At 41.4% G+C, this 12,738-nt stretch overlaps 1 protein-coding gene across 7 annotated transcripts in view; it reads right to left on the bottom strand.

Moving 5' to 3' along the window:
- The window catches only part of EYA2 (EYA transcriptional coactivator and phosphatase 2), a 186,554-nt gene that overhangs the window by 56,565 nt on the left and 117,251 nt on the right, over window positions 1-12,738 (bottom strand). For 5 of the 7 annotated variants that reach the window (XM_077253255.1, XM_077253256.1, XM_077253252.1 and 2 more), the window contains 3 exons: window positions 3,500-3,544; window positions 2,187-2,235; window positions 673-815 (listed from right to left, as the gene is read on the bottom strand). In XM_077253255.1, the coding sequence (XP_077109370.1) occupies window positions 673-815; window positions 2,187-2,235; window positions 3,500-3,544 (237 nt within the window). The remainder of the gene's footprint in view (window positions 1-672; window positions 816-2,186; window positions 2,236-3,499; window positions 3,545-12,738) is intronic. The other 2 variants (XM_077253258.1, XM_077253253.1) reach the window with 1 other exon arrangement.

Raw genomic sequence — 12,738 nt, 5'->3', positions numbered from 1 at the left:
GGAAAAATTGCACAGGAAGAGCAGAATAATGAAGTCTGAAAATCGGGTTCTCCTGCAGATTTTGTAGGATCCTTTCTTCTTTCAGTTCACGATGACCTGAGTTTCTAGTTTCTTTCCGTTTTATGGAATGTAAAATTTCTGTTTGTGGCTTAAGTCGTGGCGATGACTGTGCCGTCAGACCCCATGCAGGAACTTTTATCCCCATTTCCCACCATGTTGTTACCCCTTCTAGGGCAGATTGACACTGGAAATCACAAGGCGTTAAATCTCACACACATCGATAAACAGTCTCAGGAATGAGGTCTCGTCAGTTCTGCCAGGAACTGAAACAGCGTTCATCTTTGGCAGACGTCCCCGATCGGATACCAAGCATTGTTGCTGGTCAGTGAAATTTTGGCCTCCATTCCCTGATCCGTTTCTTTAACCGCATCGTAGCTAGAGGTTGGAGCCGGGCAGGAAGCCATTTGTGGTGTGTCAGAGGGATACAGTGAATGGCTTCACGTTGATAGCAACCATTCCCCCCATTACTAAACACCAAACCACAGAATCTGCAGATGAACCGGCTCCCCTTGCTACGCAGTCAGCATTGTAGCATGCAAGGTTTTCAGTATTTCTTCCTTTATATCAGAGAGACAAGAAATGATGGCAAACTTCAAATGTTGTGTGACTTACTGTAAGATGGGATGCCGTAGGCCTGTCCGGGGGGAGGGTACGTGGAGTATGCCGCTGCTTGCTGAATGCCTGCGCTGTACTGGGTCTGTCCATAGGCAGCCATCGCTGGGATGGATGGGGAGGAAACTATATGGGGGTAATGCCTGCAAAGGGAACACAAAAATTATGACAATGCAGCATGCTAAACTTCATCTTATAAAAAGTAACTACATTTTTAACTTTTTTAAGAATAATTTTGTCCAGCATGGGAAGTTATGAAACTTTACGAATCACTTAAATAGAAGATTTGCCTTCATTTCTGTAAGAAAAATTACATACAAGTGACTTCCAAACCCTGGCTTTTCTCCAATCTATTTTGCCGCCTTTAGCTCCATTTATATCAGAACATGCTCATTTGGAGTACAGATGATGACAGTGACGAGTTAGCACAATACTCAGAGGAGGAGACAAATGCTGACACTTTCACTGCCATCATCTGTACTCCAAATGAGCATGTTCTGATATAAATGGAGCTAAATAGCTGCTTACATGCATTTTTGCTTTACAGAAATTAAAATAAATTCTCTAATAAATTGATTGGCAAATTTTCAAAACTTTCCATGCTATATATATATATATTAATGAAAATAATAAAAATGTCATGTAATTACTCCTTAATGTATTCTTGGTTATTCACCACAAAGACCACTACATACATCCTCCCTGGGGAGTGGACGGTGCTGGTCATTGTCCTGAATCAGGATATTCAGACTATCAACCACCAGTAAAAGGAGGCAGTCAAACTTCAGTATTAATCACGTGAGGATTGCATCGCAATCCTCGGACTGGCTGTCGGCTCTCCTGACTTGATCGTGACAGCTGCATAGAAATATATGCTATCACGCTCAGGTCAGGAGAGTCGCCGGCCAGTCCAAGGATTGCGCTGAAATCCTCGCACGAGTAATATGGCCATCTGCCTGCACCCTAAGAACAATTTACTGACTAGGACTAAGGGTAGAAGACGGATAATATAACTATGTTACATGGGCGCACAATTCATTGGTAATGGGAATTGTACCAGTAGCATGGTCATCTGAACATCACGCTTTTTTATCCTCTTCAAATCCTCCAAAAATTAGATGACGGATATCAGTCTGCGCAGGTTTTTAGATAAGTACTAAATTTTACTTATAGGATTGTAAAAGGGAAAAGACAGCTACACACAGAAATGCTGTATTTTTGTGTTTCCCAGGATAGAAATTGTGGCCCCACAGAAAAGATGAGTCAACGTTATTTCCATAGGAGACGAGTGTCTCCTTCTTTACTCCCAGTTAATTATCTATTAACGCAATAATCAATTTGTACTAAATCGGGATTTCAGGTCACCGTTGACGTTACTGCCGTTACAAAGGTAACCAGACTGCTCCGTCCCTGCTGAGAACATGCAAACATCTCCGCTCCAGTCACTACACAATCAGCACAGAAAAGTCCAGCACCTCTGCAGAGCTCCACATATCTCGCTGCACTCCGCTTACCTTGCGTAATTCAGCTCAGGTGCAAATTGCTGGGATTCTTTGCTGTTGCCTTAAAGAAAGAAATAAGAAATGTTTATCACCTCGGCCTGAACCCAGCACTGGATTCTGTACTGACACCGGAGGGACAATATATGAGATGTGCAGTGTACGCGCTGAATATGGAACAAAATGTACATGTACACCCGCCGCATCATTACTCATTCTAGTACTGTGAATACTCCCAGTCATCAGAAACGCACCACTGACTGAAGAAGGGGTAAAGACAGATCAGTACTTCACACGCTGCCCAATAAGTAGCCAGAAGCAGTTTTATTTTAAAGGGAAACTGGCAGTAGGATGAACCCTCCTAAACGGTCTATATGGGCATGTAGGTCCTAGGAAGCTGTATAAAATGATACCTTGATATCTGCGATCCGATGTGTTATTCCTGAGAAATCCACTTTTTCTTAATATGTAAATGAGCTATTAAGATCTATGAGTGGGACATATAGACAGATTAGGAGAGTGGATCACACTGACAGATTCCCTTTAAAGGGCTGCTCATAGAAATACAACTTTAATAATAAGAACCCCAATAAGAATAAAGGACCCATGTCCCCCTTTGGAATAAAGCATTGGTCAAGCATGACCAGTGTCGCTCTTTTCAAGATTTATGGGACTGAAGGACATAGCGGAGCACGGTAATTGGCTATCTCCGTCATTTCAATACATTTTGAATGGAGCGGAGTTACGCATGTGTAAAACATCACTCCCGTTCTTCTGATCGATGGGATGTCCAGTGATCAAACAGTCCTCTTTGGAGTCCTGAATGCCATATTTTTCTGACCACCACTGTGTGAGCTGCGATAGTAGCCACATTGGCTGTCAACTAGCTTTCCATGAAAGATCTAGTGAAAAAATGGCAAAACATTCCATTGACAGAAGAGGAGGTCCCCAGATGCAGAAAGCCAGATGTTATACATTGTGAATTATTCCTTACTAATAAGGGTCTTTTTACATGGATTAATCTGGTGCACTAAACGACTGCCGATCAACTGCTTTTTTTGCTGATTGGAGGTCGTTTAAAAACCCGTTTACAATGTCCACCCGCACATTAGAGTTGTTTTTACATAGCTGTGTATTTGTTCATTAATTTTGACACGCTTTTTGAGTCTTTTTCAGGCAGATTCCAGGTGGAAACAGCCTAAAAAAGACGTTGTGTGCACCTACAATAAGACCTTAGTCACATGGTAGTATTTGGTCATCCATATCTGTGTGAAATACTAAATACTCAATAATGGAAAGTAAGGTGGATCTGATAATCTGGAGCCTACCTGAATGTGTAAAACTATGTCTGGAAGATGATTTCTTTTCTTTATCTGGAAACCCAAAAAAAAATAATTAAACTTTGCCTCAACACGAGAGAGAAAAAAATCTGTTTAATTGCTTCTTGCGTTTACAGAGGACGTCTGCCAAGAAAAGTGCAGAATTCCAACTAATTGAGGCTGAGGGTTGGATGAGAACCACACGCAACCAGTGCTGATAGAGGCACCGCTAAGGTCATCAGAGAACTACTAGAAAACTACTAGAAACTTGTAAGTGACGGCCAGCGTGAACTTAACATTCGCTATTCATCTTGAGTCATCCTCATATCGAGCTGCTAAAATGTCTATACAGTTAGCTGCTAATTCATGGTGGAAACAACATAGCTGATGAGTATGTCAACTTTTTTCAGGAGTTCAAAATCCATGAGCTTTTAAGAAGAAACTACTTAAAAATTCTACTTTTTTGGGGAGGTTTTGGAGGAGTTTTTCTTTTCCTGAAGAGGTGGGGGTATGTGCGCACAACGTCTTCCTCAGGCGGATTCGTGAAACCGCTTCTAAAGAAGAACATGGTGCACAGCTATGAAGAAACAGCATTGCTGTGCACATGTTCAGTCTTATATATGTGTATATATATATATATATATATATATATATATATGTATGTATATATATATATATGTATATATATATATATATATATATATATATATATATATATATATATATATATATATATATATATAAATACAGGTCCTTCTCAAAAAATTAGCATATAGTGTTAAATTTCATTATTTACCATAATGTAATGATTACAATTAAACTTTCATATACTATAGATTCATTATCCACCAACTGAAATTTGTCAGGTCTTTTATTGTTTTAATACTGATGATTTTGGCATACAACTCCTGATAACCCAAAAAACCTGTCTCAATAAATTAGCATATCAAGAAAAGGTTCTCTAAATGACCTATTACCCTAATCTTCTGAATCAACTAATTAACTCTAAACACATGCAAAAGATGCCTGAGGCTTTTAAAAACTCCCTGCCTGGTTCATTACTCAAAACCCCCATCATGGGTAAGACTAGCGACCTGACAGATGTCAAGAAGGCCATCATTGACAACCTCAAGCAAGAGGGTAAGACCCAGAAAGAAATTTCTCAACAAATAGGCTGTTCCCAGAGTGCTGTATCAAGGCACCTCAATGGTAAGTCTGTTGGAAGGAAACAATGTGGCAGAAAACGCTGTACAACGAGAAGAGGTGACCGGAACCTGAGGAAGCAGTGGACTGAGTCTGGTGTGGAAACATCCAGAGCCACCGTGCACAGGCGTGTGCAGGAAATGGGCTACAGGTGCCGCATTCCCCAGGTAAAGCCACTTTTGAACCATAAACAGCGGCAGAAGCGCCTGACCTGGGCTACAGAGAAGCAGCACTGGACTGTTGCTAAGTGGTCCCAAGTACTTTTTTCTGATGAAAGCAAATTTTGCATGTCATTCGGAAATCAAGGTGCCAGAGTCTGGAGGAAGACTGGGGAGAAGGAAATGCCAAAATGCCTGAAGTCCAGTGTCAAGTACCCACAGTCAGTGATGGTGTAGGGTGCCATGTCAGCTGCTGGTGTTGGTCCACTGTGTTTCATCAAGGGCAGGGTCAATGCAGCTAGCTATCAGGAGATTTCGGAGCACTTCATGTTTCCATCAGCTGAAATGCTTTATGGAGATGAAGATTTCATTTTTCAGCACGACCTGGCACCTGCTCACAGTGCCAAAACCACTGGTAAATGGTTTACTGACCATGGTATTACTGTGCTCAATTGGCCTGCCAACTCTCCTGACCTGAGCCCCATAGAGAATCTGTGGGATATTGTGAAGAGAAAGTTGAGAGACGCAAGACCCAACACTCTGGATGAGCTTAAGGCCGCTATTGAAGCATCCTGGGCCTCCATAACATCTCAGCAGTGTCACAGGCTGATTGCCTCCATGCCACGCCGCATTGAAGCAGTCATTTCTGCCAAAGGATTCCCGACCAAGTATTGAGTGCATAACTGAACATTATTATTTGATGGTTTTTTTTGTTTGGTATTAAAAAACACTTTTATTTGATTGGTCGGGTGAAATATGCTAATTTATTGAGACAGGTTTTTTGGGTTATCACTGATAACTTATCAGGAGTTGTATGCCAAAATCATCAGTATTAAAACAATAAAAGACCTGACAAATTTCAGTTGGTGGATAATGAATCTATAGTATATGAAAGTTTAATTGTAATCATTACATTATGGTAAATAATGAAATTTAACACTATATGCTAATTTTTTGAGAAGGACCTGTATATATATATATACATACATTGCTCAAAAAATAAAGGGAACACTACAATCCCACATCCTAGATATCACTCAATGAAATATTCCAGTTGTAAATGTTTATTCATTACATAGTGGAATGTGTTGAGAACAATAAAACCTAACAATGATCAATGTAAATCACAACTATCATCCCTTGGAGGTCTGGACTTGGAATGATGCTCAAAATCAAAGTGGAAAATCAAATTACAGGCTGATCCAACTTCAGCGGAAATGCTTCAAAACAAGAAAATGATGCTCAGTAGTGTGTGTGTGGCTTCCACGTGCCTGTATGACCTCCATACAATGCCTGGGCATGCTCCTGATGAGACGGCAGATGTTCTCCTGAGGGATCTCCTCCCAGACCTGGACTAAAGCATCCGCCAACTCCTGGACAGTCTGTAGTGCAACGTGACGTTGGTGGATGGTGCGAGACATGATGTCCCAGATGTGTTCAAACGGATTCAGGTCAGGGGAACGGGCGGGCCAGTCCATAGCTTCAATGCCTTCATCTTGCAGGAACTGCTGACACACTCCAGCCACATGGGGTCTGGCATTGTCCTGCATTAGGAGGAACCCAGGGCGAACCGCACCAGCATATGGTCTCACAAGGAGTCTGAGGATCTAATCTCGGTACCTAATGGCAGTCAGGCAACCCCTGGCGAGAACATGGAGGGCTGTGTGGCCCTCCAAAGAAATGACACCCCACACCATTACTGACCCACTGCCAAACTGGTCATGCTGAAGGATGTGGCAGGCAGCAGATCGCTCTACATGGCGTCTCCAGACCCTGTCACGTGTGTCACATGTGCTCAGTGTGAACCTGCTTTCATCTGTGAAGAGCACAGGGCGCCAGTGGCGAATTTGCCAATCCTGGTGTTCTGTGGCAAATACCAAGCGTCCTGCACGGTGTTGGACTGTGAGCACAACCCCCATCTGCGGACGTCGGGCACTCAGACCATCCTCATGGAGTCGGTTTCTAACCATTTGTGCAGACACATGCACATTTGTGGCCTGCTGGAGGTCATTTTGCAGGGCTCTGGCAGTGCTTCTCCTGTTCCTCCTTGCACAAAGGCTAAGGTAGCTGTCCTGCTGCTGGGTTGTTGCCCTCCTACGGCCCCCTCCACATCTCCTGGTGTACTGGCCTGTCTCCTGGTAGCGCCTCCAGCCTCTAGACACTACGCTGACTGACACAGTAAACCTTCTTGCCCCAGGTCGCATTGATGTGCCATCCTGGATGAGCTGCACTACCTGAGCCATTTGTGTGGGTTGTAGAGTCCGTCTCATGCTACCACAAGTGTGAAAGCACAACCAACATTCAAAAGTGACCAAAACATCAGCCAGAAAGCATTGTTACTGAGATGTGGTCTGTGGTCCCCACCTGAAGAAGAACCACTCCTTTATTGAGTGTGTCTTGATAATTGCCAATAATTTCCATCTGTTGTCTATTCCATTTGCACAACAGCATGTGATATTGATTGTCACAGTGTTTTGCTTCGTAAGTGGACAGTTTGATTTCACAGAAGTTTGATTTACTTGAAGTTATATTCTGTTTAAGTGTTCTATATATTGAGCAATTGGACTAAAAATTAACTTTTAATAAATACACTTAAAAAAGACAGACTAACGTGATGCCGTCACGTTGCAGCCTCGCAGGTATCCCTGTCATTCCCCTGATGAGTCCTTGGTAGGACGAAACGCGTTGGGAGACGCTATCTGACATGAATGTGGCCGGAAATCTTTCTCACATGAAAGCAAATGGGTGAGACCGTACCATGGTATTTGAGCTACTAGGCGTCATAGCTTGAACGGTTAGGATAGATTACACATGTCATATTTGATTGGAGCAGAGTATTACTGAAACACACGTGGAAGCCCCCATTTATGGGAAGGGCATTTATATTTCCTAGAAGATGTGTATGTGATTTGATGGGTTCCATCACGACTGTGTTTTCACGGCCTCTATGCTGCTGAATCTATATGCTTACTCTATGTGCTTTGGATATGTTGTCAGTTTGAACAGTGGAAAGACATACTATGCATTTTTGCATGGGGGCATTTTGACACTTATATATGCAAATAAGGTAATTGTGAATTTATGACCTTATGCATCCTTTAGCGGATACAGCGTATACATTTAATTGATATTGAACATATACCCCTGTTTTTCCTGTCATTTATGCCTGAATACTGACGTACTTCCCTTTGAGTAACAACTAATATATGTGCTGGGTCTATCTGAGATAACAGACCAGCACAGGTGTGTTAGTTATTCCCTATGTACCCCTTTGTGTCTACAAGAGTGTACGCAAGTCCCTCTTTTTTAGTTTCCCCACGTTTGTACATTATTTGGTGACGGCATCACGTTAGTCTGTCTTTTTTAAGTGTATTTATTAAAAGTAAATTTTTAGTCCAATTGCAATATATTCTACTTATTTTTGGATTACATCCTGCTACATATACTCTGTTTAAGTATTCCCTTTATTTTTATGAGCAGTATATATATTTGTCATGTACAGCACCATGGAATCAATGGTGCAATATAAATAAATAATATTATTAATAATAATAATAATAATAATAATATATATGTTTTGATGGATATTTCCTTTGAAAACGATGTGCAAATGACAGAGAAAAGCTCATGTTAAAATCGCATTGTAATCGGATAGCAATCGCACTGCATTTGGATGTAAATCGGATGCTAGGTGTGAAAAATCGGATTGTACTCATGACACTGGCATTACACTCGTGCAACTCTCGGCAGGGACATTCAGACCAATTTTTCATACATTTAGTGCGATTCTGGCCATACACAGATCTGCCATTCAGGACTCTGGTAAAGTTGAAATGGCGAGCAATTTCCCATGGAATTATTCCCTAAAACAATGGGTTATGTCTGGAAACATTTCATAGCAGCTCAAATCAGGAATGCAGAATTATAAGGAACCAGCGTTTCCAGATCAGGCAGAAGAAGAAGCGAGTCGACCAGTTAGAAGACCTATAACAGCGAGTCGACCAGTTGGAAGACCTATAACAGCTGTATCTTCGTGCCAGTGACCTCGGGTGACCCAGCGTCCCCGCAGACTCTGGATGCATTTCACTAAGCTTTTGTGGGACAATATTTGCAGCTAATAATATGATTACTGTTCCATAACGGAGTCATGGCTTCACCAGATTTTCCAGCATAATGTCAAGGAACACAACGCCTGAGTGGCTGAGACGCTGGCTGGATATAGATAACAAATCAGCGGCGTTTATTGAGTTAAAAGATGCATACACGATGCATCCCATACACAACAGCTGAGACAAATCTTAGAGCCCATCCAACATTATATCACTCCATGTATAATGAAATCTGCAACTTTCTAATGGAAAGAGATCTTGAAAAGATTAAGCAATTGTAAAACACACACACTCTGCTTGCTGTCAGGGAATAAGGACATTTTTATTCACATCCATCACTAGTCCTAGTCCTGTTCAATTTATAGGGGTAGAAAAAATAAATCAGCCAAGAGGCCAAACTGTTTAGAGTTGTTTGGATTGGATATAATTGTAACAAATACTCAGCTGAGATAAATTTTCATCCACTTTACATATATCAAACTCTGGCCTGCAGGGTGAGTATGTTTGAACCATGATGCCGGACAGGTCCCCCAGCACCCCCAAGTATATTTAGTCCGTGACGCCGGGTGGGTCCCCCAACCGACATCGCACTTTCAAGTACATTGGCATCCTGGATGCTGGTACAGTTGAAAGCAATTATGAAGGAAGGAGCTTCAGCTGACATTCCCACTCCCATCATTCCCCCTCTGCGTCTGCACAGCATGCGCAATGATGTCATTACAACATGCCTGTTGTACCGAGGTGTGCAGCAGATCTGGAGGTACCATGAAGAAACCGTAGCAGAGGGGCAACAAGCAGAGGTGAGTATTTATTTTTTTTTAAAGTGGGGACAATTATAATATATATATATATAGAGAGAGAGAGAGAGAGAGAGAGAGCACTATGTGGGACCCATTATACTCTATGGAGCACTATGTGGGGTCATTATACTGTATGGAGCACTATGTGGGGTCATTATACCATATAGAGCACTATGTGGGGTTATTATAGTGTATGGAACACTATGTGACGCCATTACACTGCATGGAGCACTATGTAGGACCATTATACTGTATGGAGCACTATGTGGGGCCATTATACTGTATTGAGCACTTTTTGTGGCCATTATACTGTATGGGGGACTATGTGGGCCTATTATATTGTTTGAATTCATTTTTGTGGCCATTACACTGTATGGAGGCCTGTGTGGGGATTACAGATGAAGAATTAAACTGTGATGGGGTCACCAATCTTTATTGGTGGGATTGAGGGAAGTGGGGAACAGTAGGGTCAGCACTCTGTGCGTGTGGAGGGTCCTGTGGAGGAATTCACTATAGGGGTATCGTACTGTGTTTGGGGGCACGTTTGCTGGCATCATACTTTATTAGTTGCATTATTCAAGATTATTTACCCTGTGTTAGTACACATTTATTGGGCCATAAGCTTTTTACTGCTCTTACATAACATATTATACCTATAAAATCTAAGATCTATAAATTAAAATGTACTTTGTTCGTGGGGCAACCCCTTCAAATTTGGTTCCTTATGAAAAGGTCCTCAATTGTAGACATTTTTCTAATAAATATCAAGGTTGGCCCGCAATTTTTTCCAAGCTTTTTATTTTGGCTCTCTGTGTATTTGAGTTTGACATCCCTGATCTACATGATGGAAATAAGAATGTTTCCATTCACTGACTGCAAGTTAAGATCTTGAAAATGGTTTGAGACTGAAACACAAACAGGAGGTAAGGTGGGAATTTACTGATATTTGATGGTGGAGTAAAAGGGCATCAGCCTTGGTAGGCCTCATTCATTTCCTCACATACAAAAAATGTACCAGTTATTTTGATCAGACTTTGCTCATAGTGGGGTCTGAGTGTCATCAGTTTATCTCGTACATGTAGAAAAAAAACAGTTTCTCACCTTCTCCTTTCTGTTAAAATTCGTTAAAATTGGACGGTATTAGAATGAGATCTGACAGTTTTTTTTACAGAACCATAGGCTTGCACTGGCGATTTTAATCTGCCCCTTAAATCAAAGTCGGACATATCTCAGCAATGTTTCCTGGACTGCCCGGTCCATGAAAAATCACGGACATGTAAATGGCCCCTTAGGCTAACACAGATACGAGTGTTATTCATGAAAACCATGGATAACACTCGTATACAAAAATCGTATGTCTGAATAAGGCCTAAATAGGAGGACGCTTTTTTCTGTCCATAGAAAGTGAAATCTACGCCTGCTATGAGCTTGAGTACATTTCTGCTACAATTTATTCCAATTTTTGGTGTAAATTATAGTTAATCTGTCGGTGACTCAATTGGCCCAATCTGACTGAGCCACTCTCACTTTTGGAAATGTTCAGAGAGCAGGGTAAGATTGGAAAAAGTCATCCAGTTTTTACACAAAGTTGATATCTGAAATCTGAAACTATTTCCCTCCACAAAACTGATGCAAATAGCCTAAAAAAAATCTCAGTTAAAGTCTAATATCCACATGGTGGCACAACATTCAAGTCTATGGGTCCCTTGAAAACATTAGACCACAATCGGATGACATCCGAGTACAGTCCAATTTTCACGCACACACTGAATGGATAAGATGGTTTAATTCTCCATATTCTAAAAAAAACCAGATCATACTCTGATCAAACTCTGATCACAGTGTGATTAGCATAATTGGATCAATTTTCTTGGATGAGAGAAAAACGGTCGTATGACCCTAGCTTAAAGCATATGCATCCATGATAGTGTTAGATTGGTTGTCCACCTTTAGGGACACATTTTTATTTACTAAAATGTATGTATTTTGGGCTAAAAACTATTTTTGCAATTGGGTTTCCTTAACATTGTTTAATGCTTAGTTGCACTGCTATGATGGTCTGACAGGGAGTTTGTAACTCCTATCTCTCTTTTTCTCAGCTTCTCTTACATGTTGTATGACCACAGATCACATCAAAAAGGTTGGCCACTACTTTTTTTTATTTATGGCCTATCCTTAGGATATCTGTTTCATGGGGGTGTGAGACCGGCACCCCCACCAACCAGCTATTACTGGCAGTGCCCGGAAGTTCATGGACGCTACCAAAACACTTTAGCTCCGTCATATCTATATTGGCCACGGTTTGGTACTGGTACAGTGAATAGGAGGGGGATCTACTGCACCCAGCCTAGGCCAATATAGTTTTGATGGAGCTGTTGTGTTCCGGCAGAGAACTTCTGGCAGCAGCCACCGATAACAGCTGATCGGCGTGGTGGCACGTGTCGCACCTCCATCGATGAGATGTTGATGGCCTATGCTAAGGCTAGGGTCACACAACCATTTTTCTCTCATCCGAGAAAACTGGTCCTATTATTTTAATATCTCTGAGATATTCTCAGAAGAGGAGAAAAAAACAAATTTCTCCACTTACTGCATTCAGTCAGTCCATAAAAATGTTTTCCACGAACCCATATACTTGAATGGCCGAATGCGATCCGATAATCGGTGGCAAATCGTCCATGCAGCAATTTTTTTCCTGGGACTACTCAGTCCAAGGATAAAATCGGAAATATGCACGGCCACATTGAATAACATAGGGAAGAGTGCTATCCGTCAAAACAAGCCCTACGGATAGGCCATCAATAAAAATGTAGTGGCCAACTCCTTTAAATTTGAATGTTCAGAGAAAAAAAGCCAATAAAAGCCAAGCGGCGAATAATGTTTAAACATAATGGTAAAAATGATTTGTAGCTCCAAATACATGCATGTAAGGAAAAAAGATAAAAAAATGACCCCAAAGGTGGACAACCTCCTTACTG

The sequence above is a fragment of the Ranitomeya variabilis genome, chromosome 4 (assembly GCF_051348905.1).
Source record: "Ranitomeya variabilis isolate aRanVar5 chromosome 4, aRanVar5.hap1, whole genome shotgun sequence".
In the NCBI taxonomy this organism is placed as follows: domain Eukaryota; kingdom Metazoa; phylum Chordata; class Amphibia; order Anura; family Dendrobatidae; genus Ranitomeya; species Ranitomeya variabilis.
This window is presented reverse-complemented; position numbering and strand designations above follow the sequence as displayed.